Here is a 26,288-nt window from a genome sequence, read left to right as displayed (position 1 = left end):
AGGGGCTGGTATAGCTGGCCATCTGCTGGTTCAACTCAAGGCTTATCTGGCTGCTCCAGGCACTGTCGTCTATCATCGCCAGAGATGTTCTTAGGAACTGAGTGTAAAAGAAGAGTTAAAGCAGATAGTTAATTGCAAGAATTTGGGGGTTGTTGTGGGGGTTGTTTGTTTATTTGTTTGGTGTTTTTTTTCTTCCTTGTTCTCTCTTGTAAACTTTCCAATATTCAGGTGTCATGGGAAGGTAATTCCCTGTTGAGAACTATAAACATCGACAACCCAGATTTCCTCTGCTGTTGTTCTTTAACCTTTGTCTGATGATTCCTCTCAGTCCCCAAACCCAGATGGACAGTGAATTGGAGAATGAGATAGAGCCAAGACATCTGACCATTGAGGAGTGATTTTATAGTGGATGGAGGATGGGCCTAGTAAACTTTGAACAAAGGGCCCTGGACTATGAAGGACCAGGCACCTTCTCTGAAGTGCTATGGACCCTTTATGCCACCTCCTGAGGTTCTCCAGGGTTGTGAGGTACCTCACTATCACCTGCCCTTAGCATGAGAAAGCCTTCTCTGTGCTCTGCCAGCCACAGGAAATACAAGCACGCCCTTCTCACCCCATTCAGGTTCCACTATCCTTCTACAGATAAGCAATCGGTATGGTCCAACCGCCGAGCCCTCTCTGCAGCCCCACAATGTCCAGCCTCTGTTCCACTGGACACTCACAGAATTCATAGGTTTGCTACACACCACCTTACCAGTTTCACCTCAGCTTCACTGTTCCATTTCACACACTTAGATACATTTATAGTGAAAACAAGCAGAGTTCAATTGACAAAGATCAGAGAGTTGAGAAGCAGCAAGTAAAATAAATGTAAACAAATGGTTACGTAAAAATAAAATCATAACACACTTCTAGAGCTTAAACTTAGATAACCAAACATTCCCTGTCTCACAAAGGATAGCTCCCAAATCTTTCTCCCAGCATGAAACACCCAGACCAAAGGTCATCCTCCATTCATAAGACAAGCCAGCTGGCAGTTCGTCCAATAGGTGAAGGATACCTAGTGCCGGATACCTCTGGACCTCCAGATAGGGTTCCAAGCATCCATTGTCTTCATTTGTAAACAGGGTACCCCCTATTGTTTGTTTGTTTTTCTTGTATCAAATGTCCTCTGAGACTTCACAATCACTTGATTAGAATTTTCCTCTATTGATTAGCATCCACTGTGAATAATTACTCAATCTACATACAGCCATTCAGGCAGATAAGCATCTCCTGCCTGAAAGAAACTTGTTTATCATTTTCTGGTGACCAGCCCCAACTCAGACCTTAAAAGCATCAATTTCAGTATGGAACCATAACACCTTATCTATTATCCATCCAGTCACTGTGCAAGGATTATGATGAGGCGTGTGGCACGGGTTTCCAGTAAAGGCTTTACATCACACCCTTTGATTATATAGAGATCAGATCCAGGGAATCCTGGGAATCCTGTGGCCTCAGCCAGTTGGCACCCAAAGGACCCAGGGTCACACCCTCAACTCCCATTGAAGTCAGCCAGGGGTTAGTAACTCTCAGCACTTTGCTGTTTCAGGCCCGAATTTTTAACAGCAGCCAGGAAATATCAGAAACCTCACAAGAAAACCTAATCTTAGTTGATTTTTTAGCCCAAAGAATTTCAAAGGAGGCTGGATCTGGAATGGGGAACTCTAGAGTGTAATCCAACCCCAAATGGAACTGCAAACCTTCTGGGGCGATTTGTCACTAGGTCCCTTCCTTTCATTTTCAGCACTCGCCATCAAAATGTTCCTTGTCTGGATTTAAACGAGGCTGCAAAGAGCTCTTTCTGAGCAGAAAGGCTTCTCCCTGAGATACAGTCACCAAACCCTGTCTTGTCTCTTTTCCTTTTGGGGTTTCTCACAGCAAATTTTCTTTTGAGTGGCAAAGAGAAAAAAAAGAATCCTTTCGATGTCCCCCAGTGGTGCATTAGCACCATGAGCATGCTGGTTTTCTGGTTATGTTGTGTGTTGTTCCCAGTGGTAACGCAGAGTTATTTATAACTGGTTGAACAATGCTAAGTCCATTTCACAAAACAAGTGGAATTTTTTTGTTTTGTTGATTTTTCAACACACACATGAAAAGTGAAAGAAAAATATTTTGCTTTTCAAAATCAAAATGACCATTATTCAGTTCTTTGTTTTCCCCTTTCCTTCCCTTTATCCCTCGTTCCCAGGTCTTTCCTCCCCTCTTCCACTTTGTGACTGAAAAAGCCGGGAGGGAGGTTAGGGGGGCAGGGGGAAGGAGACAAACAGAAAAGCAAATGAAAAAAACCCAAAAAATCAACTTCAGTTTAAAAAAACTGAACATTTTCCAGTTGGGTTGTTTTGTTTTGTGAAAAAAAAAATTGAAAATGTCCCATGAAAATAAAAAAGGCCAGTTGTCACTGAACAAAATGAAATGGTTTGACCATCTCTGTTTATAATTAATAGTTTATCATTAATATTTTCCCCAGCTGATACATTTGGAGGGGGGAGGGAGGGCTGTGACAATACAGCTGAAAGCCATCTTTTACCTGAAGCAGCATGTGCTCCCACCGCGCATGGTCCAGGGAATTTTCTGTGTTTCCTATGAAGCAGGAGGCAAAACATGATGTCAGCTAGGTTAGCAAAAAGACTCGTCCCAGGAATCTCCTTTGCAATCAGTCCTTCAAAACCCCTGCTCTGCCAAGCTGTAACATACCTGGGCTTTCAAAGCTAAATGGGACCTACGCCAACATTCTTTCCTGGACCAACAGAAAGTATCATATTATGTACCCTGCTGGCATTTTTATTCAGGGTCAGTCAACCCACCAGGAGTGAGATGCTGAGCACTCCCAATTCCTTTTGACATTAATGGGAGCTGAGGGTACTTAACGTCTCAGAAAACGGTTCAGCACATCAGAAGACTGGGTTTAATGTGAATACAAACTTTTCCTGCATAATAAGGGATTCTGGACTTGATCCTAACTTGATGTAAATCAGTGTAGCTTCACTGAAGTCAATGGAATGATACTGATTTACATCAGCTGAGAATCTGGCCCTGTTTCTGAATGTCCAGCTCTAACCTACCCTTCTTTAATGTCGGCACAAGGCAGTACTGGGGACTCTGTACAGCAACAACAACTAGGAAGATACAGCTCATTTTTAAATCTTTTTTTGACTATCAAACCCACTTGAACATTGTGGGGTCCGACCTTCATCAGAAACCTATCGGGTTTGTGCTCCACGTAGGGTCTGTCATACTCCACAGAGACTACAATGGCACAGCCACGTCATTGGAGCTCTGCTGGCATAACCCCATAGTGTAGACGCAGCCTACACTGACTGAGGAGGTCAATAGATTCATACCACTGTAAAATTGCTGAAAGACATTATTAGGCCCACAATACCTAGAGTCTACATAGGGCACCCACTTGGCCAAACTAGCTTTTATGGCTCAGGTTTCCTTACAGAAAGAAAAACTCTGGGTTTTTTAATTGAATCACCCTTGAAAGTAAACATGGGGTTTAATTTTCAGAAACATTCAGTTTGCAAAATCAGACTATATATGGAACCCCAAAATATTTCACTAACCTCCAGCTTCACGTGTAATTCACCTTCCCAAACATTAACCTAGCAAAGGTGTGGGGGGAACTGCTGTAAAATTTCCATTCAGCTGAAACCTTCCTGGCCTGATTCTGCCCGGATTGAATTGGCATCAGTGGTTTAACTTTAGATTTACCCCAGTGGTTCACAGTTATCCAGATGAAGGAAAAGTGAGGGCCTAGAAGCCCAATTTCAATTCCCCGCTCTTCCCACATACTGCAACAGGAATGGCACAACACATGTCGATACGAAGCTGCATTTTCTGGCTTCCTTCTATGCTCCATGGACCGCACTCCTCCTAACTAGCACTTTACCTTCAATGTACTGCAGCAGAGATGGGATCTTTACTACCCACGTCTCACCCACTGCTGCATGGATATTTTGGTGCAGGGCCTGTAGTAACTGCAAGGCAGCACATCCGTGTCCTTCTCCTGCATAAGGACGAGGCTACTACCTGTCAGTGAGACAGAAAGAACAGGCTAAGTTTGGTCAGCACAATACCAGTTTGTTCCTGAAGGAAGGAATAGTTCAGACTATCTCACTGTGGAGACCATACAATAGAGTTGTTGATTCTACTGCAGTGCCTTCCTGAAGAAGAAAGCATTCTAGCTAGTATGAAGATACAGAACAGTGCGTCTCAGGAGAGGGCAGAGACAGAGAGATCCAAATCATACACATTCCTCAGCCTGTCTACAAGCATCTAGCTAGAAAACCCATTTTTATAGTTAACTGTGCCACTTCACATTCCGCAGAAAACCTATTCTCATGGTCTACTCACCAGAAGTCGTGCCAGCAGCCCCTGGGGTGTAGGGAGTTTCACTAGGGAAAGAAAGAGAATATCATTAATTCTGCCAGACTTTCAGAGAGTCCTGCTGATGTTATTCACCTAGCCATTTCCAACGTGCCCACCAATGTTGAATGCAGCTGATCATAATTTGCATTTCCATAGTGCTTTCAGTCTGAGCTTCTCAAAATGCTTTACAGACATGAATGAATTCCATCTCACAGCACCTCTATGAGGCTGGCATTAATTACTCCTTCATTTCACAAGTGGGGAAGCTGAGAGAGAAAGATCAGGTGATTTCCACAAGGTCACATCAGAATTTTGGTGGCAAGCTGGGAACAGAACCCACATTTCCTAGCTCCCTCCCATGGCCATGTTGTAATCACAAGACCATCCCTTATTTTAGCCTTCTCATTGCAGATGAGAGAACTGGAGTAGACTGAACCTGTTCATTGCATAGTGTGCCTGGAGAGAATAAATGAAAGAGTTCCTGTTATAAACCTGGTCCACCGTAGTCGAGGGAAGCAGCTTCTTCTCCTTCCTGCTGCTTTTTCTCAGCCAGCTCCCTAAGGCATCTGCAGAGAGGCTTCAAAGTACCAGTGTACTGAGCTGGCACCACATATTCGAGAAGCCTTGGCCATAACACCTGCAGAGAAGAGCGAGACTGTTCAGTACGCAGCTATTTCCATTCCCCCACCTCCAGTATCCTGCTGTTGGAATCCCTCCCTCTCATGTAGCTTCTCCTTTTATTCATCACTGACCCGTCCCTTACCTATCACCTCATCTCTCTCCCCCCGCATCATCTCACTCCACCTGTCCAATGCCCCCTCACTCTGTCTTTTAAATACTCTGCCTTCTTTGGTGAGCAATTTGGCTCTCACCCAGAGATGAATCCTCTTTCCCTGCATTAGAGCATTATGGAGCTATTTAGATGGCACCATCAACTCACCCAGAACTTTACAGACCTATATAAGGCACAGTCCCAGCCCCAGCATTTGTTCAAATCCAGGATCACCAAATCTAAATGTCAGAAGTATTCATGGGGGACCTAAGGGGCAGTTGCACTCAGACAGTGGAAAGAATGAAGAGAAGATCTCTGCAACATGATTCCTTCCAGTTCAGTTGCTTTCTATCTTTTCTCTAATGTGAACCACTTACTCCGTGATGAAGGGGTCACATCCCTGACATGAATCTGACATGCTGTTCCTCCATTATGCTGACTGTGCAAAAAGCTTCCTTGTGGGGAGGTACAAGGAAAGTAAGGAAGAATGTCCCTATTTCAAGAAGCAGTAGCAGCAGGTCACTTACTTGGGTCATTCCAGTGACTGAGGTGTCCAGACATTGCAGGATGTCAGTGCACAGGGTTTGGATAGTGTTTTCTTCCGGAATAGCCTGGGTGAGAAATGTTGTACCCTGCTGTGAGACAGCTCTATAGAACTTATTAGCTAGTAGCAAGTCACTGGCTAGAGAATCAGTGTCCTTCTCTTACAAAGCTATCTTGAACATTGACCTATGCCTACTTTTATATTGCACTGGAAGTGCACAAACATCTGAAGGGAAGAGAATAACGGAAACTCCTAACTGGTGGGTCAGATCCCAGGCTTAGGAAAACCCTAAAGTGAAGGGAATGATTCACTGAACACAAAAGAGTTTCCCCAACAGGGTTAATTTTCTTTACATTTGAAAAACTGTTTCATCTTTTTATCTCAGAGGAAAAGCATTCAGACTATGCAGAACCAGGGGGATCCACTCTATTTGTTTTGATGCCCCAACCAGCTTGGTCATTTCGTGTGTAGTGAGTGTGATTCTATCAACAGGCCTAATTCTGCTCTTACTTACTCCGGAGTAAATATTGATTGACTCTACTGATTTCAGTGTAAAGGAGAGCAAAACTGGCCCGAGGAGAACAAGCAGCCTTCCTTAAGATGGGTGGGGGGGTGCGTGTGTGTGAAAAAAAGGCCCTTGGAGAGTATTGCCACAAGCTCCAACTTTGTAGAAAAGGGGCCAGGCAGAGCTAAGATCTTCAACAACTTACTGTAAAGTTGAACTGTTTATGTTAATACAGATCATGGATCCAATCCTTACCAGTTTGCTGGTGGATACACTGAACTCCCTGAAAACATGTGCTACCATATCCCATGCTGCACAGTTCTCCACACTTTCTGAGCTGAGCAGCCTCCGGATGAAATGAAGAACTGCCTTCCTCACCTGAAAGGGTAGAGATGTCACACATGAGTTATTGTTATCCCTTCTGCCTGAGATAGGAGATAGGATATGAGAGTCCTTATGCTTTTGATTTGATCTCCTTGGCTTATAAACATGGATCCATTTAACACAGGCAGGAGAATGACATGCCTTCTCTAGTCTGCAGTCTCTCCTCTGGATCTGAATGAAAGCTCCACCCAGATGTCCATTCATCCCATATCATTGAAAAAAATTGAAATATTTCACTGCTCCACACACAATCTTACCGTAGCATTCTGATCACTGAAAGTGGATTTCACTGCCTTCACAATCAGACACTTTTTCAGTCTTGTCTCGGCACTGAAAGATAAGGAGAGGTGTACAGTACTTCTTTGTTCCACACACTCACTTTCCACATTGGAATGAATCCTGGTTTTCAAAAGGCCCTATTTAAGAATAGTCCCAAGCTTCTCTCATACACAGAATCAATGGGGAAAAGATAGGACCAGACTCTGGTCTCAGTTACACTAGTGTAAATCTAAAGTAATTCCAGTTCTATAAATAGTGCCATCATACTGCCATGATGGAAATAGTATAAAAGAATTAGATAGACTGAGGTCAATCTGTGTTTACACAGTATAACAACACAGAATCTAGTCTATAGTGCCTAATACTGACGATTATCGAGTCAGGGTATTATTTTATTTTTGATTATTGTTAATGTGCATTAGCCCCAAGTCAACTTCTGTATCTGAAGTTGAAAATATCTTGGGCTACATTCAGCACTTAGTTGAACCTGTTGATTTCTAGGTGGCCATAGGGGGTAACTTAGGCAGCATTTGATCCCTTAGTGGATATCCAGGCCACTGGTGACTGTGTGTTATAGAGATTCTGTGTCCCATTCACAGAGGCGATGAGTCTGTTACAGCCCTGACATGCCTACAAAACCTTGGTTCTTTAGCTCAATCTACAGTAGCTCATGCTTTAGCTCTGGATCAGGGCTGGCTTTAGGCCGATTCCCCTGATTCTCCCGAATCAGGCTCCGTGCCTGAGAGGGCCCCGCACATAACAGGACCCCGCGCCCAGTGGCCTTTTAAATTTTTACTCACCCGGCAGCATTCTGGGTCTTCGGCGGCACTTCAGCGGCGGGTCCTTCACTCGCTTTGGGTGTTCGGCGGCACGTGAAGGACCCGCTGCTGAAGTTCCACCGAAGACTCTGAGCGAGTGAAGGACCCGCTGCCGAAGTGCAGCCAAAGTCTCAGGGCACCGCCCGGTGAGTACAAGCCCCACAAATCAGGCCCCGCACTTCCTAAAGCCAGCCCTGCCCTGGACATCCCCAACTCAACCCTTAGCATGTCGGCCAAGAGGGCAGCTGGCACAGTTGCTCCTGTGTTACTTACAGTCAGCACCAACAATAGCTCTGAGCAGATTCAGAGATGCCACACGAACAGCCTCATTCTCAATCTTCAGCTGAGAGTGCAGAAAGGCTATCAGATCATCAGGAGAAGAACGGGCTGCAAGGCAAGAAATCACGTCCTCACTGACGACAGAACTCTTATTCTTACCATACCTTACAAAGGAAGTTACAAGGAAACCACTGTATAACTCAGAGTCTCTTCCCCTTACCTAGCTGAACTATACAATAGACCAGCTCTGTGTGATTTTCCATGCTGAGCAGCTTAGCTTGAGAACAGAGCTGTGGGAAGAAGGGAAATGGTCAAAGAAAAAAACTAATCAGAACCAATTGAAAAGAAAACGTTCAATTAATTTCGAAGCTTCCACTTCCTACTTGTCCAACTAGAGGTCTGAACCCCAGGTGGATGGTACTGAATGCGCAGCAAGAATCAAACACAATGTCCAATACATTAGATAAGAGAAGCTAAAGTGTTTTGAGCAGCAGAGCTCATCGAATCAAGACACAGCCACAGTGTTTACTGTACAACTCTAACTCCCCCTGATAATCGGCTTATGGTAAAATTGCTTTACAAACTGAGCTGGATATTAGCTAAGAAAATGAGACCTCTACCTGCTTACTCTTGAGCCTGCAGAAATCAGTAAGGCATGAGGCGGTCCCCAGGCTCTGCACTATCATTCCATATATTTTGATTGTTAATATGCTTCAGATCTGCTGTTCCTAAGCTCAAGGGATCCAAGCAAAACCACCCCTCACCTGGTTGTGCAGAGCACTGCAGATGGCTTGAAACTTCCAGTCAGGAAGAGGGATCTTATATTCACCAGAGACCTCCAAGAGCTGGCTCAGACTCTGCAACAGAGGATGAAAGTCAGATGGTGGCACACACAGGAGCAATATGTAGTGACTGAAGCAGATTCAGGGATTCGTGGATTCCAAGGCCGGAACAGATTATTGCCATCATCTTGTCTGACCTCCGGTATAACACAGGCCACAGACCTTGCCCAGAATAATTCCCAGAGCAGAGCTTTTAGAAAAATATCCCAATCTCGATTTAAAAACTATCAGTGAGGGAGAATCTGCCTCAGCCCTTGGTAAATGGTTCTAATGGTTAATTATCTCGCCATTAAAAATGGATGCTGTATTTCCAGTCTGAATGTGTCTTGCTTCAGTTTCTAGCCATTGATCAAGTTACACCTTTCTCTGCTAGACTGAAGAGCCGTTATAAAACATGACTCTCATGTAAGATATTATAGACTGTCATGAAGTCACCCTGTCACAGGATAGGTCCACCCTGTCAGGTGGTACCAGGTTGTGGAGGAACTGAAGTAGATCTTGGGCGCCCAGCTGGCCTAGTCTCCTAGCCACCGCAGCAGTCCTGGCTCCTAGGGCAGCATAGCCTAATGGTTGGGATCAGCGCAGCAGCCCTTCGGTGAGGGTTCACGCCCAACAGCCTGAGTCACCAGCGCCCCCTTCTAGGTATGGCAGTGCGGCCTAGTGGCCAAAGTCATTAGAACCACCTTTTGTGGCAGGGAAGTGTTGCCTAGTGACCAGCCCTTCTCCACTGGCTCCTACCTATTCCAAAGGTCCCAGCACAGGGCCCTGTCTTGCTGTAGAGGTATCTGCCACCAAATCAGCGGGGATCCTTCCAAAACATGCCAAGTCAAAGCCCAGTGCCTCAACTGGATCAGTGCTTAGTCTACCTAGGCTACTTCCCACTCAGGGATTCTGTGGTCTCTCCTCCATCTCTGGCATTGGGTGGCTGGGGTCGTTGGTTGCAGCCACAGTCCGGCTGGCCTCTGAATCCTGGAGCACTGGCAGTCTCTGCAGGAGCCTGCAATGCACCTCTGCTCCTTCGGCAGCCATCCCAGACTGAGCTGAGTGGTTCTCTTTATATCCTGGTTCCAGCTGAAGCATGCCCAGCAGAGATGAGGGGCCATGGCCTCCTCGGCCCACAAAGTAGGATTAACCCCTGCTGAACCAATGTGGGGTAGGTAAACCCCATCACACACCCTTTTACTTTCTGTTTGTTAAACTAAATAGATTGAGTTCCTTGATTCTACCACTGTAAGGCATGTTTTCTAATCCTTTAATCACTGTGGCTCTTCTCTCAATCGCCTCCAATTTATCAACACCCTTTTGAGTTGTGGGCACTAGAACTGGACAAAGTATTCCAACAGTAGTCACACAAGTGCCAGATTTAGAAGTAAAACAACCACTGAACTCCTCCTTGAGATTCCCCTTTTTATGCTTTTCAGCTTTTTTGGACACAGCTTGAGTTCGTGTTCAGCTGATTATTCATCATGATCCCCACAATCTCTTTCAGAGTCACTGCTTCCCAGGACAGCATCCCCCATCATGTATGTATGGCCTAAATTCTTTGCGCCTAGATGCTCACATTTACATTCAGCCATATTTAAATGCACCTTTTTTTGCACCCAGTTTACCAAGTGATCTAGATCTCTCTGAATCTGTCCTCTCCATTTTTTACCACTTCCCAATTTTTATCTCATCTGCCAACTTTAGCAGGGAAGATTTTATGTCCTCTGCCAGGTTATTGATAAAAAAGGTGAAAATCGAATTCCTTCCTGCATCTAAACACTTTTCTCCTTTGCTGCTTCAAGCTTCCAGAATGTCTCTGATGCCATCTACAGATTTTACTATATTGAAGCAGTTCTGTAGTGCCCTGATGCTATCAAACAAGTCCATGATGCATTGGTTCCCTCCAAATCATGGGTATTTCAACCCCAAAAGTGACCACATACTCTGTACCAGAAAGCTTCAACCAACAGAGATGGTGAGTAAATATCACTACCAAGAAGTTGTAAATGAACTCACGAGACAGCTATAACTGTGTAGCCCCACTGAAGACAGAATATGGCCCCTTACTTCTTGCTCATGTGGTACTCAGGGTCGATGAAATAGAGAGACAAGGGGAGTGAGTCAATATCTTTAATTAGATTATCTCACCCACCTTGGCGCTCTAATATCTTGGGACCAACATGGCTACAACAGCACTGCACAGAACGGGAGATGAAATAGACAGGCAATGCTTTTAGATCCATCTAGTTCCATAATCCAAAGCAATGACTCTCAAGCCTCCTTAGTATTAATTTTCAACCAATGACAGTTGTCTTGGTACTGACCAGAGACAACATATGGCAGCCCCTGCTCTGAGGAGCTTATGAACTAAAACAGAGACGCAGAGTTGACAGGATATACTGGGAAATCTCAAGGAGGGAGGATCTTTTTGGAGTGGGGGGGGGTAGGTGTTTTGTTTTCTATCTCCTTATCATCCTCCCCAGGAAACAGAGGATGCTTTTCATAAGAGGCATTTACCTACAGATCTTGTTGCCTGGCTCACCATGTGTACAAACCCAGAGCTTGTGTGGATATTTATTTTCTAACAAATCACTGTCTCAACCAGGAAACCCCACTGGCAGCAAATTCCTCATGCAGTTCATATATGCAGACACATAGACAGTTACCTTAAGGAGCGGTACCTCACCTTGGTGATGTGAAAAACATCAGTGTTCTCCTTATATTGCTCAAGGAGCCATGAGATCGGTTTAAATAGCTGATCTTGATGGCCTTCTTTGTGTAGCAGGAGGCTCATCATGGGACCAAGGGCTTTGATGATAGCCTGCTTGAGCTGCATAGATGAGACACAGAATTTATGTTCCTATGAATTCATTCAATATCATTCAATGGGCACACCTTTCCTACTTCCAATGAGTGCACCTTCCCTTGTTCCACTGTAGGAATGGGCCTATCAATATTTCCTGGTAAGAACCAGGACTCGTAGGGTTGGTTTTCAGGATTATATCCTAATGCACCTCACAACTATACCAGGTAAGATATTCCCAGATTAATATGCATTCTAGGCCAACTCATCCCTGCTGGAACTCCACTGGGGCTGAATGGAGGAATTAATTTAGCCCACTATCCCGCTGCTCATCTGCACGTTAGGTGCATAAAACCAGAATCCATGTACACTGCGCACAGACAGAATTTCCACGTTGTGGTGACATTATAAATGTTTGGATTTTAGATGTTTTACATGACACTCTGTTCCATCCAAAAGGACCTACCATTAAATGTCATCATCACAATGAGTGCCAGACACATAGAATTTAATGTTACAATTTCTGCTAAAGGTTTAGAAAGCCAGCAATTCTCACCTCCGGCTCCTCACAGGTCAGCCAGTTGCTGGTCACATGAGCATAAATAGGAAGAATTGATCGCAGAATTGCGATGCATCCATTCTATGGAATGAGCACTTTTCCCAGTTAGTGAAATAGAAATTTACTGCTCTTGACCATTTTTCCAGAACTGCATGGAAGGAGAGAAGACAGGCAATGTGAAAAGGACATATTGGTAACAAGGAGAAGTTGCTTTATCAATGAACACACCCAGGCCTAAAGTTTACTACAATTCCATGGCAGCTACTGCTTAGTTCAGGAATAGACGCTGAAATCCAACATCAATTTTGAGCTATTTCTCTTCCCCCACATTCCGTGTCTTGTTTCTCAAAAGGCTTTTTAATTTGCAGATCTCTCAATCTTATTTCAATTACCATCATTTGAAGACAAATCTTTTCTCCCTTCCTTGTTACCTCTTAATTAGAGCTGGTTGAAAAGCAGTTTAAATTAAATTAAAAATCTTTACGGATAGTTGTTTTTTCTTTCAAAATTGCAAAGTGTAAAATCATTTCTATTTTTCAAATATCTGAAAATTCAGTCACCTCTTTAGATGCTCCAAAACACTGGACGCACACTTCCTAATCAAAATTGTCATGGACATTTTTCAGGTTTGTTTTTCATCAAATTTGGGGGGGAAATTATGGAAAATATAATTAAAAATCAAAATATTTCAGCAAGCGCTCCTGTAAATGACTCGTGTCCTCTGCAGTTATTGTTTATTTAACCCTAACACTGTATGATTTAATCCTGAGTTACAGTTTGTCTGAAAGATGTTGAGTGCCCCTAACTGCCATTGGCTTTACTGGGATTTGAAGGTAGTGGGGAGCACTTTGCCCTAAAGGTAGGTGTATCTAGTGTCCTTGCTAAGAAGAATTAGGGCCCAATCCTGTTCTCTATGAAGTTGATGGCAAAATTCCCATTTACCTCAAAGGCACAGGATTAACCCCTTACTGAGCATCACCTGAAAAGCAAAGGAAGAGAGAAGTGGAGAGGAAGAGAAGACAGAGAAAGAGGGTGAAAGGAGATGATGATAAAGAAACTAAGAGGAGAGAATGGGTGAAGGAGTGGGAAATGGGATTTAAATGTACAGTATTGAAATCTGCTCCTTCACCTCCTCCCCAGGAGACTGTTGGCAGATGGGCAGCTTCAGCCTTTGTGTCTGTTTATTTTAAATTATATCCATGAGTCATAAAGGGCCTGAACTTACAAATGCTCAGCGCCCTGCAAAGTACAGCGCACTCTCAACTTCACTGAGTGCCATGGGAGCCAAGGAACACAGCACCTGGTGCAACCCAGGCAGGGAGCACAGTGCAGGGCCTGTTTGCAAACTTGGTCAGTCACTTCAATTGTACCAAAACCCCCTAAGTATCCATATTGGGCACCTATAGCAAGTTCTGGCACTTACCACCACAAAATGCTTGTCTCATCCTGCTGTCGTTGACTAATTCCAGCATGCAGTCCATATCATACAGGGTCATTCTCACAAAACGGATACACTTAAGTGCTGCAGAGAAAGGCCAGAAGAGAAGGAAGACAGATAATCAGCTGCTCTCCGCCTTCTTAGAACACACTTAGAAACACTGTGGGGCAGGATGCTATGGGCTCCTGGGCCATTTTGCACTGTGTAAGCAGAGCAGGATGGCTTTACAGCAGCCATTGATACCCAGTGGGGGATTCACCCTGAAGAGGGGAATCCTCCACCAGTGCACAGCTGTGCCTGATGCCCAACTCACTCCCAGCGTAAGGGGAGAGTGCACTGGGGCCGGGTGGGAAGTGGGGTGAAGAAGAGCTCCACTGACCTGATCTTCCACTCATTCCCATCCTTAAGGAACTTCAGTCAGGGGCAGAAGTTACAGCTTGCACCTCTGTCTGGATAGCTCATGATCTGGAAGCCAGAACTAGCAAGAGCAGTGAATCCTGTGTCTCTCCACACACAAACGCATGCACACACTCAAGCAGAGCTCTGTTTAGCTGTAATATTTTTAGGTAGAGAGAGTAATCCCCTGTCCTTAAATGAAAGACAATAACTTTGAAACAAAAGATGAAAGTTACCATACCATAGGCTGATGACAGGTTGCCCAGTGTAACTAAAATAAACTCTTCCGGCAGGTTCAGATGACACCGCAGCTCAGACATCACATCATTGAAATAGCAGCGTGCCAGCGTCACTAAGGTGTTACTAGCTGCCACTTTAAGTTCATTTGTTACTTGCTAAAAAAAAAAAAAAAGAGAGAGCAAGAGAGACTGAGGTGACTGAAGCCGGCTGCACTAGCCAGAGTTGTTTAGATGAGTCAAGTCCTAATTTCTGTGCATAAGTTGTGAATGAACCCACCCAACTTTATGTGGATAGAGTCATTACTTATAAATATTCATTGAATCAAAACAATCTTCAGCCTTTGAGTTGCTTGCAAGCTGCTTGGTTAGACTATTCACTAGTAGCTCCTTGTGGTGGATGACTGGTCACCATAGTCACATGATATTTTGCCCCGCCCTTCCCTAAGGAGGTAGTAAGAGACAGACTGGGCAGCTTCAATGATATTCAGAGAGCTTTCCTGAATAAACTGTCCCCAAAAGGAGGCTGACTTCCTTTGGAACAAGAGAGGATTTTTCCATGGGTTTTCCTGCTGCCAAACTAGATTCTAAATCCAATGCTGCTGGTTTTGGAGATAGCTCAGATTCTGTCTGTCTTAGGCTTTATACTGCACTTATCGCTATAGGATCAGAGTACTCCCACATAACATCAGTATAAAAATGAAATCCCTAGTAGACTTTGGGAAAGATGTGCTCATTAAGAAACCATAGGCCTGTCTCTGTGTCTGATATCATGTGTCTCGGGTTATGATCCTGCAAGCACTTAAGCACATGTGTAACTTTCACATGTGAGTTTTCCCATCTTATGCATGTGCACAGGTGCTGTCTAGGACCTGGGCTTTGGTCTGGAGGAAGGTGTGGGCCTCTAACAGAAGAATACATTTTCATTTCAGTATATAGTTTACTTTGCCCCCCCACCCCAAAAGAGAGTTTTAATTAGTTAAAGCTTTGGATCCTTTGATTAGTAGCTCAGAGAACTAACTTACCCGAGTCTCTCTCATCTGCTGTGAGGCTAGGCTTATAATTTTGTACACTAGCCTTCTCTCTAGGCCCCCGGTGTCCTGCTCTAACACATTCTCCAGGATATAGTAAATGTCTATTTTGTTTTGCTGGGGACAAACCAGAAAAGAGAACAAACAATTGGGAAAAGTTTTTCTTGATGACCACACAGTAATTTGACAAATAAGCCCCTGCCCTAAAGAGCTTCCAATCCAAACATGAAATGATTAGCCCAAGTCTTATCAGAACAGAGCAGGTCCATGGCCAGGAAGAGAATCCATGTCTCCTGAGTCATTATCCAGAGTCCTATCCACTAGGCCACACTGACTCCTCAGCCAGCATGCTCACACAACTAATCCCTTGGCTTAACTGGTGTCAAACATGCCATGCCCTCCACAATCACCGCATTAGCAGCACTTCAGAAGCAGCCGAACAATTGACATATTTTAATCTTCCTGCAGAGAAAAAAAGCCAGAAGAAGCCTCCTTCACTGCCCCCTTCTTGAGTTTCATTTATTGAAAACAAACAATAAAAAGGAGCCCCTTGCCCTTGCTCTAGCCACTCCAGACAGAATTGGTAAATGTGTAATTACAAAATACCCAACTCCCGCAGTAAGTCCTCAACAGCTCCTAGGGGAAATTAGCTCAGCAGTTAGATCTTCATTGACAGTCGCACACTCAAAGGTGTCTTTTATGAGGCCCATCAGTGTAGAAATTCACAGATGATACTTAATATTGGGGAGTTTAGTATCAGCTGGGACAGAAACATATTATAGAGGGAAACAGAGACATTATATACATGAGCTAAGAACAAGATTCTTTTCAGAAAACTGCAACCTAGCACATCTGGTAAGGAGGTAACTGACATAATGGGAGGAGAAAAGTGGGAAGCAACAAGCGCCCTGGGGGTGACAGTGAAAAAGCAAGTCACCGTGTCTATGCAAGGGGTGATGGCTACCACAAAGAGCCATGTGGGTTGGGTCTTTTCCACACAGGGATCATGGCACAAAGCAGGAAGACGACAGTTCCTCTGTTCATCTAAGGTGTGACTGTATCTGGATTATTGCATTTTCTAGCACCACATTCCCAGAGAGATCAACAAATTGGAAGTAATTCGTGGGAGAGCAAAAAAGAATGCAGGGGGGGTGGCAGAATTGACTTCTGAATAGAGCCCTGCAACCTGACCCAAATCCTATGGGACCTGACTACAGGCATCAGGCTCAGGTTGGATGAGAAAACAACTGACTCTCTTGGGCTCAGGTCAGCTCGGCTCTCCTCCTTTAGCCCATGGGATCGGCACAACAGGGGCAGCGCCAGAGGATGAAGCCATTGCTGAACATTGTTGCCGCTGCACCGCCCACGAACAGGATGCGTGGCAATATCCGGTTTGAGGGGAAGGGTTGGGACCAGGATGGAAAATTATTCAACCTCTCAAGGTGAGGTGAGTGGGCTTGGGGCCAGTTCAGGTTGGGCTTCAAAACTGGGCCTGAGCAGACCTCTACTTCTGAAGACAGACTGAAAGAACTGTTCACGGCAGATGCGCCAAAGGATGGCTATGAGGGAGACATGATAATACCATACAACTATGTGAAGCGTGAACATCAAGGAGGGAGAGGAATTTTTAGTATAATACATTTAGGTAAAAGTAGGAGTAATGGGATTAAACTAAAAAAAGACATACAGTTTAGACTTTAACAACAGGAAAATGCCTCACCTGTGAGACAGGTCTATAAGGTTATGACATAGTCTTCCTAGGAAAATAGCGGAAGTTCAGTCATTAGGGGCTTTTAAAATTAGTTTAGCCAAACCAGTTGAAAATGGCCATTTGGAATGGTTCTGCATTTGCAGGGAAATGGACTGGATGATCCAATAGGTCTTTTCCATCTCTGTCTCCTGGGAGTCTCTAAATCTAGGTAACCTGCATGCCAAGGTCATAAAGCCCTTTGGAATGTTCAGAGCCAATCAGATCTCTCGATTAGCTAAACATTCCAGGGGTGCTGCTTGAAAAGGAGGCTTCTGCAAACTGCAACCAGAACACACAGCTCCATCAGAGAAGCTCCTTCCATTCATTTTTAAATGTCAGGAGGATTTGTTTAATTGAAAATTGTCACTGATAATTTATGAATACATAAGCACTACGTAATACAAGTAGCTCTGGATTAGGCAACAATTTTATTCTTTAAAACCAAGAGATTCATAATTAATCAAGTAATTCAAATAATTAAAGTACTAGGAGGCCAAGACAAGCAGTTCAGTTCTGCTCATAAGGGCTAGTGGGAGAGGACAGACTGGGGGAGGGGCTGAAGGGGAGTGGAGACCCAGGGTTACAGGGCAGGAGGGAGGTTCAGAGACACACAGTGATGGGGGAGGAGGTGCAGAGCTACACAGGGACAGAGGGTGGTTGGGTGGGGCACAGAGCCACATGGGGATGGGAGGAGTGGGTGTCTGAGCAGGGGTGGAGGAACACATGAACAGTGGGTGCAAGCACCCATGGGGGTGCAGGAAGGAACACATGGAGACAGGGGCAGATGTGCCTTACTGAATGGGAGAGGTTAGGAGTCAGCCAGGGTCTGCATGGGGGGAGCTCCCTAACAATTCCTCCCCACCCCTCCCAAAAAAACCATTTCATACTTTTCCCACCCATACCCAGCAACCCTCCAAGTTCACACCCAGGCTTCTTCCCAGCAATTTACCTCCCTCTCCCTCAGCTCCTCCATTACCCTGACTCTACCAAGCCTTTGCACTGCAGCTGAGGGGTGACAGAAATATGGTTCTGTAGTGAGTTTAAATGAATTATTACTCAGAGTTCTGTATTAATATGCACAGTAAGGAATCTATTTGTCAAAAAACATTTCCTCAATCCTTTTTGTTGTCTGTATTGATACAGACATACTTGCTGACAGGGATTTTGAAATACATAATTTGAACTGGTGCAATTATATTGTATATTTGCAGAAATGTTAAAATACTGTGCACATCATTTTTATTTTTTTGTTGCAGAATTCTCCCAGTAGAAAATATATAGATAAGGTCCCTTCAGTGCTATAATCTCAATAATATGTCATCATAAGAAAGGAGTGTTGGTTAGGAATAAGAGCAGGGAATCAGTTCACTTGGGTTTTATTCACATTCTTTTACTAACTTGCTAAGTGGTGTTGAGCAAGTAACTTAATTCCTGTGACAAATCATCTGTAAATGGGGATCATGCTTACCATTCTCACAAGGGTGCTGTGAGTCTTAATTCACTAGTATTAGGTAAGTGCTTTGAGATTTTGGATGAAGATGCTAAAGAAGGGCACAGTATTATTAAAAAAGATTATTGCTAGTCCTATAGTGTACTTTTACTATATACAACCCATGTACTCCACTGTGTGTAAAAGGACAATGCTCTCTTTATAGAGCATTATATCATCCTGATCTGTAATAACAGCATTTTGCATGATGAGTTCATGCCTGAGGACAGAAAGATTAATACTGATGGTGCACCAGACCAAGTTCTCTACTGAATTACCCCATGTATTCCCCAGGAAGTCAGGCAGAATTTGGTGTGACACATGGAAAGCAGATTTAATTTCCTGAAACTGCCCTACCTCATCCTGTTGCAGTTTCTCCAGCAGAACTCTCACAACACTAGCCAGCTTGGTCTTAGCTATAGAGGCAATCCTGAGGGCAATTTTGTTCTTATTTTGGTCAGCCATATGTGCCAGGAGGGAAACAACCTCATTATAAACACCTGAAATTAAATAAAAGGATTCAGTTGGTTACCATTGATGGTACAAATTGGTGCTGGCCTCTTTAATTCACTATCCAGTAAAGATACTGCAGGTGCCCAAACACTGTGAGGAGAAGACAACCTGGGAATCATGTAAATCCTCTTCCTTCCTTCTGATGACCAGGTTTGTGTGCTGAAGGACCCAATGTGTTTGGGGGGAAATCATAATGAAGAAAAGTTGCTCCTTTCTGAGTAGATCCCCGTGTAAAATAATCTTCCTTTCCCTCTTTACTATCAATTGATGAGGTTTGATAGCATACAGAATAATACTTTATGGCCCAAATTTTCAAAACTGGTTGTCTAAACTTAAGCTCCTAAATCCATATTAAGGCACCTACACCCTGATTCAGCATCCTAATCACATGCTTAACTCTAAGCCAACAAAGAGACCTAAAGTTAAGCACATGCTTTAAGAGTTTTGCTTAGTCAGGGCCTCATTTTCAAAAATCCTGAGCACCCAGATAACAAGTTTTTGGGTTCAGTGTAAGGCTACTAGGTGAAATTTAATGATTTGTGAAATCCAGGAAGTCAGACTAGATGATCTAATGGTCCCTTCTGGCCTTAAACTCTATGAAACTATGAAATAGCTGATGTATTAAAAATCAGGATTTTATCTCCCATGTATCTCTTAGCTGTGGGCAGAAATTCTCCAGGAGCCTTAATATTTAACAAGAAATCTGAAATGCCATATGTATCTGTCTCCATGGTAACAGCATTCCAAAGCATGAAGGAGGAACTGACAAGATTTCCTTCCTGGAAAGACTGCTTGAGGTTAGGTGATTGCCCATCCTTTATGCAAATTGCATCCTTCAGTTCTAACACCCAGATGCAAACTGAATCCTAACTGTAACCTACACTGCCCATCTAGCTGCAGTAGTGATAGTGTGGGATTAGGAGCACTAGTGTTGCTAAGAAGTGTGACCCCCATGCTTTCTTATCCTGCATTTAAGATATTAGCAGAGCTTCATTTAGACAGCCAGAAGAGAAGTCCCTCTGCATTTTTTGTTCTAGTTTCCCCCATCTCTGAGGATTCCACAGCTAGATCTTGGCTCCATGGATGCAGAAGACACAAAATGATAATAAACATAAAACACCTGGGACAAAAGTAGGAGACCTTCCCATAACATTCAATACAAACTGAGATTCTCAGGAAAGTTTCCAGCTCCAGAGGCTGTAGGCCAAGTCCTGAACTGGTGTAAATCAACACAGCTACAAGGAAGACAACTGGTTTACATCAGCTGAGGTTCTGGTCATAGAAATGGAGAACATTACAACTAATCTATCTGTATGCCTATGCTTTCTGAATGTGTGTGTGAATATAGACTGGATCTAGAAAATACAGTGCTGACTCCTTACCTCTCTCGGTTACCTCCTGCTCAGTCACAAATTTATTCATGTTTTAGTCTTTTCAACACTTCCTCCAGTCCTTTCTCCAAAGAGCTCCTGTACTGATAGGCAGCTGGCCTCTCAATCTGTCATGGCCAGGATAGCCAGTTCAGATTATGCAAGCACTATTATGACATCAATGTGACTGTAGCATACCACATAATCTCCTGCTGACCAGGTATGTGCTGTAATTACATGGACAAGATCCTCAAAGGTATTTAGGCTCCTAACTCACACTGAAATCAATAGATGTTAGGAACCTAAATACATTTCAATATCTGGGCCCATACATGTAAGCAGTTCAATAGGAGGCTACATTTGCTCCAGTGTAGAATTTCTCATTCTCTCAACATCATTTTGAATTTTGGTTTGGTCCCTCTCTGTTTACCACACTTTCCAATATTGCTTTTACCTGAAAATCTGCTCCTGGTTGAATTTATATAAAATAAAAGCACCAAACAAAGAAAGAGAAGAAACTGCCTTGGAGAATGCACAGTGACCCTTGAGTGTGGTTGGTTGGTTTCTTTGCTTTTTAATTTGGTTGATCAAAAGCCTGATGAAACCTTATTGAACTGTATTACAAATATTGATTTTATATTATTTTACAAATGAATTGAAATGTATACTTAATTTCCATGTCCTGCCAAACAAATCAACTACATTAATTTTTATTGTGTTTGATACAGTGTGGTGTCATATGTAGGGCCATATGTAGAGCCAACTCTTGATTTTGGAAGTTATGTTGCCTTTAAAGCATTCAGAGTGATGACACACTTTGCAGTAAACCATATGGAAAAAGAATTCCAATGACATTTGTCCCTTGCTATGTATAACTGATTTTGTGCCTTACCCTTTCTGATTTTATCCTTACACGTATATGCTATTCTTTTCTATTCCTCCTTAGTAAGTCGTCCGTTTCACATTTTGTAGGATTTCTTTTTGATTTTCAGCTCATTAAAAAACTTACTATTCTTCCTATCTTTCCTTTGGATTGGCAGTTGTGCCTTTAATATTGTCTCCATGAGAAACTGCCAGCTTCCCTGAACTCCTTTATGCCTTAGATATTTTCCTTATGGGTGGCTACCTACCAATTCTCTGAGTATATTGAAATGTGCTTTTGGTAGTCCTTCTTCAGTCATTCTCACTCCTTCCTTTCCTTAGAATCATGAAATCTATCATTCATGATCACTTTCACCCAAATCACCTTCACATTCACAACCAGCTCCTCCCTGTTGGTCAGAATCAAGTCTAAAATGGTTGTCCCTCAGGTTACTACCTCCATTTTCTGAAACAAAGCATTGTCCCCAGTACATTCCAGGAACTTACTGGATAATTTTGTTTTTTGCCATATTTCTTTCTTAACAGCTGTCTAGGTAGGTAAAATCCCCCATTATTATCATCAGGATTTGTGTTTTGAATATTTCTGGGTTTTGTTCTAGAAATGCTTCATCTCCCTCCTCTTCCTGATTTGGTGGTCTGTAATAGACCCCTACCAGGACATCACCCCTGTTTTTTCCCTCTTATCTTTACTCAGAGACTTTCAACTGGTCTGCTTCTCACCTCCTTCTGGACCTCAGAACAAGTGTACAATGCAATACCTCCTCTCTTTATTTTCCTGCCTGTCCTTCCTGACTAAGCTATAATGGGAGGGAGGGATAGCTCAGTGGTTTGAGCATTGGCCTGCTAAACCCCAGGGTTGTGAGTTCAATCCTTGAGGGAGCCCCTTAAGGATCTGGGGCAACAATTGGTCCTGCTAGTGAAGGCAGGGGGCTGGACTCCATGACCTTTCAAGGTCCCTTCCAGTTCTAGGAGATTGGTATATCTCCAATTATTACCTTTACTCTCTATACCAATATTCCAGTCATGAGATTTAGCCCATCAAGTATCTGTGATGCCAGTTAAGCTCAGTTATGACTTATGTACTAAACTCCCAGATTTTACTGTTTATTCCTCATTATTATTACTCCTTCCATTTGTGTATAGACAGCTAAGATGTTAAGCAGATACCCCCATGGATTTCCCTTTTGTTACTCCTATAATTCTACTACAATTTTCCACATCTGCTTTCCCCCAAACATCTAGTCCTCTATTAAGGTCACCTTTTTTTACCTGGTGCCTTTTTTGACCTGCCCCCTCTGAACTTAGTTTTAAGCTCTTCTCATAAGGTTGGTGGGTCAGTGCACAAACAGGAAGCCATTCTGTAAGAAGCTAAGGGCATGGTCAGCACAGAGAATTTGCCTGTCTCTGTCCTGATGTTATGCACACCTCACTATCTACACCTGGCTCCATAAAATTCGGCCTTTCAAGAATGCAGCACTGTGTAGGAGCACGGGTAATTGTAATAACGCTTGTTCATTGCAGCTGTTAACATCAGGGCAAGGCATCCACATATAAATCCACTACACATGGACCAGTGATAGGAAGAGTGTTCATGCATGTAATGCCACAGAACAAATTAAGATCAATAACAGAACAACATTATGTGTGGCAAAGCCATGACAAACACTGTGCAGGCATCAAGGAGCTCAGAAATTAGCACATCATCACCCGAACACTGCCTCAGCTTGACTTAGATCTTGGGCAACAGTAGACCCTCAAAAGGAGGCCACAGCTTTACACCCATGGTCACTGTGGTGTTAATTGGCTGCATTTTACAAGAGCTGGATCATAGTTTGAACAACACAGCACACACACACACACACACACACACACACAGAGTGTTCTGCAGCAGTGCAAGTTGAGCTGCAGCAATGAGCAGTGGGATACTGCCTGTAGCAGGTCTTGGGCTTGTAATTCATATACTTCTCTCACTAATGAGGATCAACAGGTCAATCCATATTGATTGCAGTTTGACAAGACACCATCACTTCAACACATTACAGTCAGAGAGGATGATAAATATTCCATTTATACACATTATGTACAAGGCCCAAAATGTCTGAGGATGCAAGAAAACAAGGGTGGTAAATACAGAAAATGCATTACTGCAAAAATAGCCAGCAGATTAACTCCTGCTAACAAGAAGCTTCTGTACAATGTACAGTAAGATACTGGGCTTAACCCATCTCAGTGCTAGGTTGAATTAAAGTTAGTCAAAGTTTTGTCTGAGTAGAGGAGGCCCAGATCCTCAAAGGTAATTAGACTCCTAACTTCTGCTGAAACCAATGGGAGCTAGGAGCCTAAGTACCTCTTAGGATCTGGAGCAAGGACTGTAGAATTTACTCAATAACAACAACAATAATAATTTGCATTTCTAGAGAGATTTTCTTCTTCAACACATTTTACAAAAACGTTTTCTAGCTCTCTGCTTCAAATAAAAGCCATTATTAATAGACAATTCTATTTTTCTGTCACAGCACAGACAAATAGGAGAGTGAAGGTAACACAATTTATTAAAGGGAATTTAAGCAGGTTTTTATGGAAAAATTAAAGATCCAGCACTCTATAGATGACTCCGCTTAGCTGTGTGCCTTATGGCTGAAAGCAGAATTCCAAGAACATTACTGCGCTTTTTGAAATAGTTTCTCAATAAATGACAACTCAAAATATCTGCTTCCACCTAGTGGTGCGGATTTGCATAACGTCTTATTTATAGTCCGTTTTTAAAGATATCTTTGCCTAAAGGATAAAATACATCAGAATCTACTAAGACAATTCACGCTTCTGCACAAAGCCGCAACAGCACTAAGAATGTATCTACTTGTTAGCAAATAGGATCACTGGGGAAAAGGATAATCTCAGAAAGAGTCTTTTCTCCTTCACTGTATTCTATATAGGTTTTTATCCTGTTATCGTCAATGCAGTATCTGAGCAGCTTCCCCTAGTACATTAATGATAGGACTAACATCTGTCATGGTAATATCTTTATTAGACTAACTTCTGTCGGTGAAAGAACTGCAGAGTTCTTCAGGTCCTTGAAGGATTATTTCTTTCACCAACAGAAGTTGGTCCAACAGAAGATATTACCTCAGCTAGAGTGACCAGATGTCCTAATTTTATAGAGACGGTTCAGAGATTTGGGTTTAGGTGCTCATCAATCCCACCCCACTCCCATCCCGATTTTTCATACTTACTATCTGGTCACCCTATACCTCACCCACCTTGCCTCTCTAATATCCTAGGAATGACCCAGCTACAACATGATTGCAAATAACATTTATCATGTCCAGTTCATTCTCTCTCATCCTCTTCTCATGGGGAGAATTGTGTGCAGTTTGTTTTGGTAGGGCTTTGATTTTTGGTTTGTTTGGGGGTCAGGTTATGTGTACACATTTCTCTGTATTTATATTAGGGAAGCCAGGTTGAAGTGGAAAAGAACTGCAAGAGATGCTGTTTTTCGACCTTGTGTTAGCTAAGACTAGAATGCAGACTGTAGCAGAAATTGCTGAGAAAAAGGAAGATCTCAGAAAGGAAGATGTATAAACAAAATGCAGTTGTTGATCATTACTGTATGGAACAAAAGGTATAAATACTTGCCTTCCTTGTTTATCTTTTGGGATCCTGCCGTTGTGCACTCTCCCACTTGCAATAATGCTTGAGAATGAACTGCCTCTGACATGTTGCAACTAACCTAAGAGTGAAGATCTGCTATTCTTCCACACCTAAAAACCATGGGCTGAATGAAGATACTGGATTTATGGCTTATTGCAATAATTTATAACCCCTCCCCTCCCTGCCACCTTTCCTCCCTTTGACTAGAGGGGCATTAACAGACCGCTTCACCTTGAATGCCTTGAAATATGTGTTCACTACTTGTGCAACGATCTGTTCCATCCTTAACAAGAGTGATGTTAGAAGCTGTAATTTACCCTAAATAGCTTTTACCATGACTTTTACACTCTCTGCACAAGTTATGGGTTTACCTTCACCTGGGCTCACAGTAAAAGCATTTGCATAAAAGGCGGAAATGTTGGGGTAAATTTGGATACACAGAGAACTGCTTTCAGAATCAACAAAATATCAACATTATTACAAACCTGGAATAGATTTTATCCCCATCTTGCTGTTGAGGGGAGTTGGCTGTCCAGGATGATATGAGTTCCTGTTGTTCCTTTATTCTCATGAGTTGGAGTCAGTCTGTCCACTTTTGCCTTAGCTTCTAGTTCCTGCAATCGAATATCTGCCATTCTTGTTCATGTTCAAAACACACAGGTGTTGTATTTCAGAAGCTTCTCCTTCCATATCAGCTTTTTTTTTTTGCTTTTGTTCAAGTTCTAGCTGCTGGTTTCTCACTGCAAGTAGTTTTGCCAGAGTGGACCCAGCAGCAATAAGGGCCAGTGGCTCAGTATCTAAAGTCTTTTCAATAATACAACTGCCAGAAAACCGGCTTTGGAGCTCCTCACCCAGTGACCTGGGCAATTACACACCACTGGGTGCCTCTAAAAGTTTCCCAGTAAGAGGCACACTTCCTCTCACAAGCTAACAGAGTCTGAGGGTGCAACAAAAGCTTTAATAAAAGAAGGAATTAACTCAGCATTAATTTGGGAAAACACCACAACTAGGGTTCATAAACACAAGCCATGAGCAAAAGACCCACACCTCAAGTAGTTGGGCAGTGGCCTTTTCCCTCAGGGTCTTAAGTCTTTAATCCAAAAGTCCTTTAATGTGCCCCATCCCTTCTCTCATACCCTTATTCATAGTTGCTGTCACTGGGCCAGCGTAGTCCCACAGTTCAGGAGAGGTTCATCCGCAGAGTTAACCTCTCCCATCCTGTGTGGGAAGGCAGGGGTGTAAGGATAGCACCAGTGCCACACTGCTCTTAACACTTGCCTGGCTGCCCCAATGGTTGATTGCCATGTATCGGCAGGGCTCTGCTCTGACCTCTCCACCACCACCAT

The 26,288-nt window shown here is 43.2% G+C and overlaps 2 protein-coding genes and 4 long non-coding RNA genes across 8 annotated transcripts in view; 1 reads left to right on the top strand and 5 right to left on the bottom strand.

Moving 5' to 3' along the window:
- Positions 1-26,288, bottom strand: part of LOC120391433 — a 341,872-nt gene that overhangs the window by 21,784 nt on the left and 293,800 nt on the right. The gene's annotated exons all lie outside the window — the stretch shown is intronic.
- The window catches only part of LOC120391382 (adhesion G protein-coupled receptor E5-like), a 1,047,477-nt gene that overhangs the window by 1,003,147 nt on the left and 18,042 nt on the right, over positions 1-26,288 (top strand). The window lies entirely within an intron of this gene.
- Positions 50-5,814, bottom strand: LOC120391437. Its single transcript, XR_005591311.1, has 6 exons — positions 5,716-5,814; positions 4,909-5,053; positions 4,402-4,442; positions 3,938-4,077; positions 2,573-2,625; positions 50-97 (listed from the first exon to the last, which is right to left on the bottom strand). It is a non-coding gene; the product is annotated as an uncharacterized LOC120391437 (long non-coding RNA).
- On the bottom strand, positions 7,844-8,811 carry LOC120391423 (maestro heat-like repeat-containing protein family member 2A). Of its 2 annotated transcripts, none has more exons than XR_005591296.1 (3): positions 8,762-8,811; positions 8,218-8,287; positions 7,844-8,105 (listed from the first exon to the last, which is right to left on the bottom strand). XR_005591296.1 is itself a non-coding variant. In XM_039515102.1 (3 exons), the coding sequence occupies exons 1-3, from the start codon at positions 8,681-8,683 to the stop codon at positions 7,984-7,986; spliced, it is 258 nt and encodes an 85-aa protein (XP_039371036.1). In that variant the 5' UTR covers positions 8,684-8,686; the 3' UTR covers positions 7,844-7,983. The 2 variants fall into 2 exon arrangements, 1 of the variants encoding a protein (XP_039371036.1); XM_039515102.1 differs by lacking the exon at positions 8,762-8,811 and adding an exon at positions 8,618-8,686.
- LOC120391450 lies at positions 8,801-12,246 on the bottom strand. The gene is made up of 3 exons (XR_005591323.1): positions 12,184-12,246; positions 11,511-11,654; positions 8,801-8,854 (listed from the first exon to the last, which is right to left on the bottom strand). It is a non-coding gene; the product is annotated as an uncharacterized LOC120391450 (long non-coding RNA).
- LOC120391434 lies at positions 12,282-20,562 on the bottom strand. The gene is made up of 3 exons (XR_005591309.1): positions 20,422-20,562; positions 18,884-19,026; positions 12,282-12,334 (listed from the first exon to the last, which is right to left on the bottom strand). It is a non-coding gene; the product is annotated as an uncharacterized LOC120391434 (long non-coding RNA).

Source organism: Mauremys reevesii, linkage group 25, assembly GCF_016161935.1.
Source record: "Mauremys reevesii isolate NIE-2019 linkage group 25, ASM1616193v1, whole genome shotgun sequence".
Lineage (NCBI taxonomy): Eukaryota > Metazoa > Chordata > Testudines > Geoemydidae > Mauremys > Mauremys reevesii.
This window is presented reverse-complemented; position numbering and strand designations above follow the sequence as displayed.

Excerpts from the sequence above, each read along its gene's own strand:
- LOC120391423 (XM_039515102.1), bottom strand. The coding sequence starts at position 8,683 with ATGATAGTGCAGAGCCTGGGGACCGCCTCATGCCTTACTGATTTCTGC. Across the intron at positions 8,288-8,617 it reads GCAGGCTCAAGAGTAAGCAG|CTCTGTTCTCAAGCTAAGCT; the intron begins GTAGAGGTCTCA and ends TTCTTCCCACAG. Across the intron at positions 8,106-8,217 it reads CTATTGTATAGTTCAGCTAG|CCCGTTCTTCTCCTGATGAT; the intron begins GTAAGGGGAAGA and ends CTTGCCTTGCAG.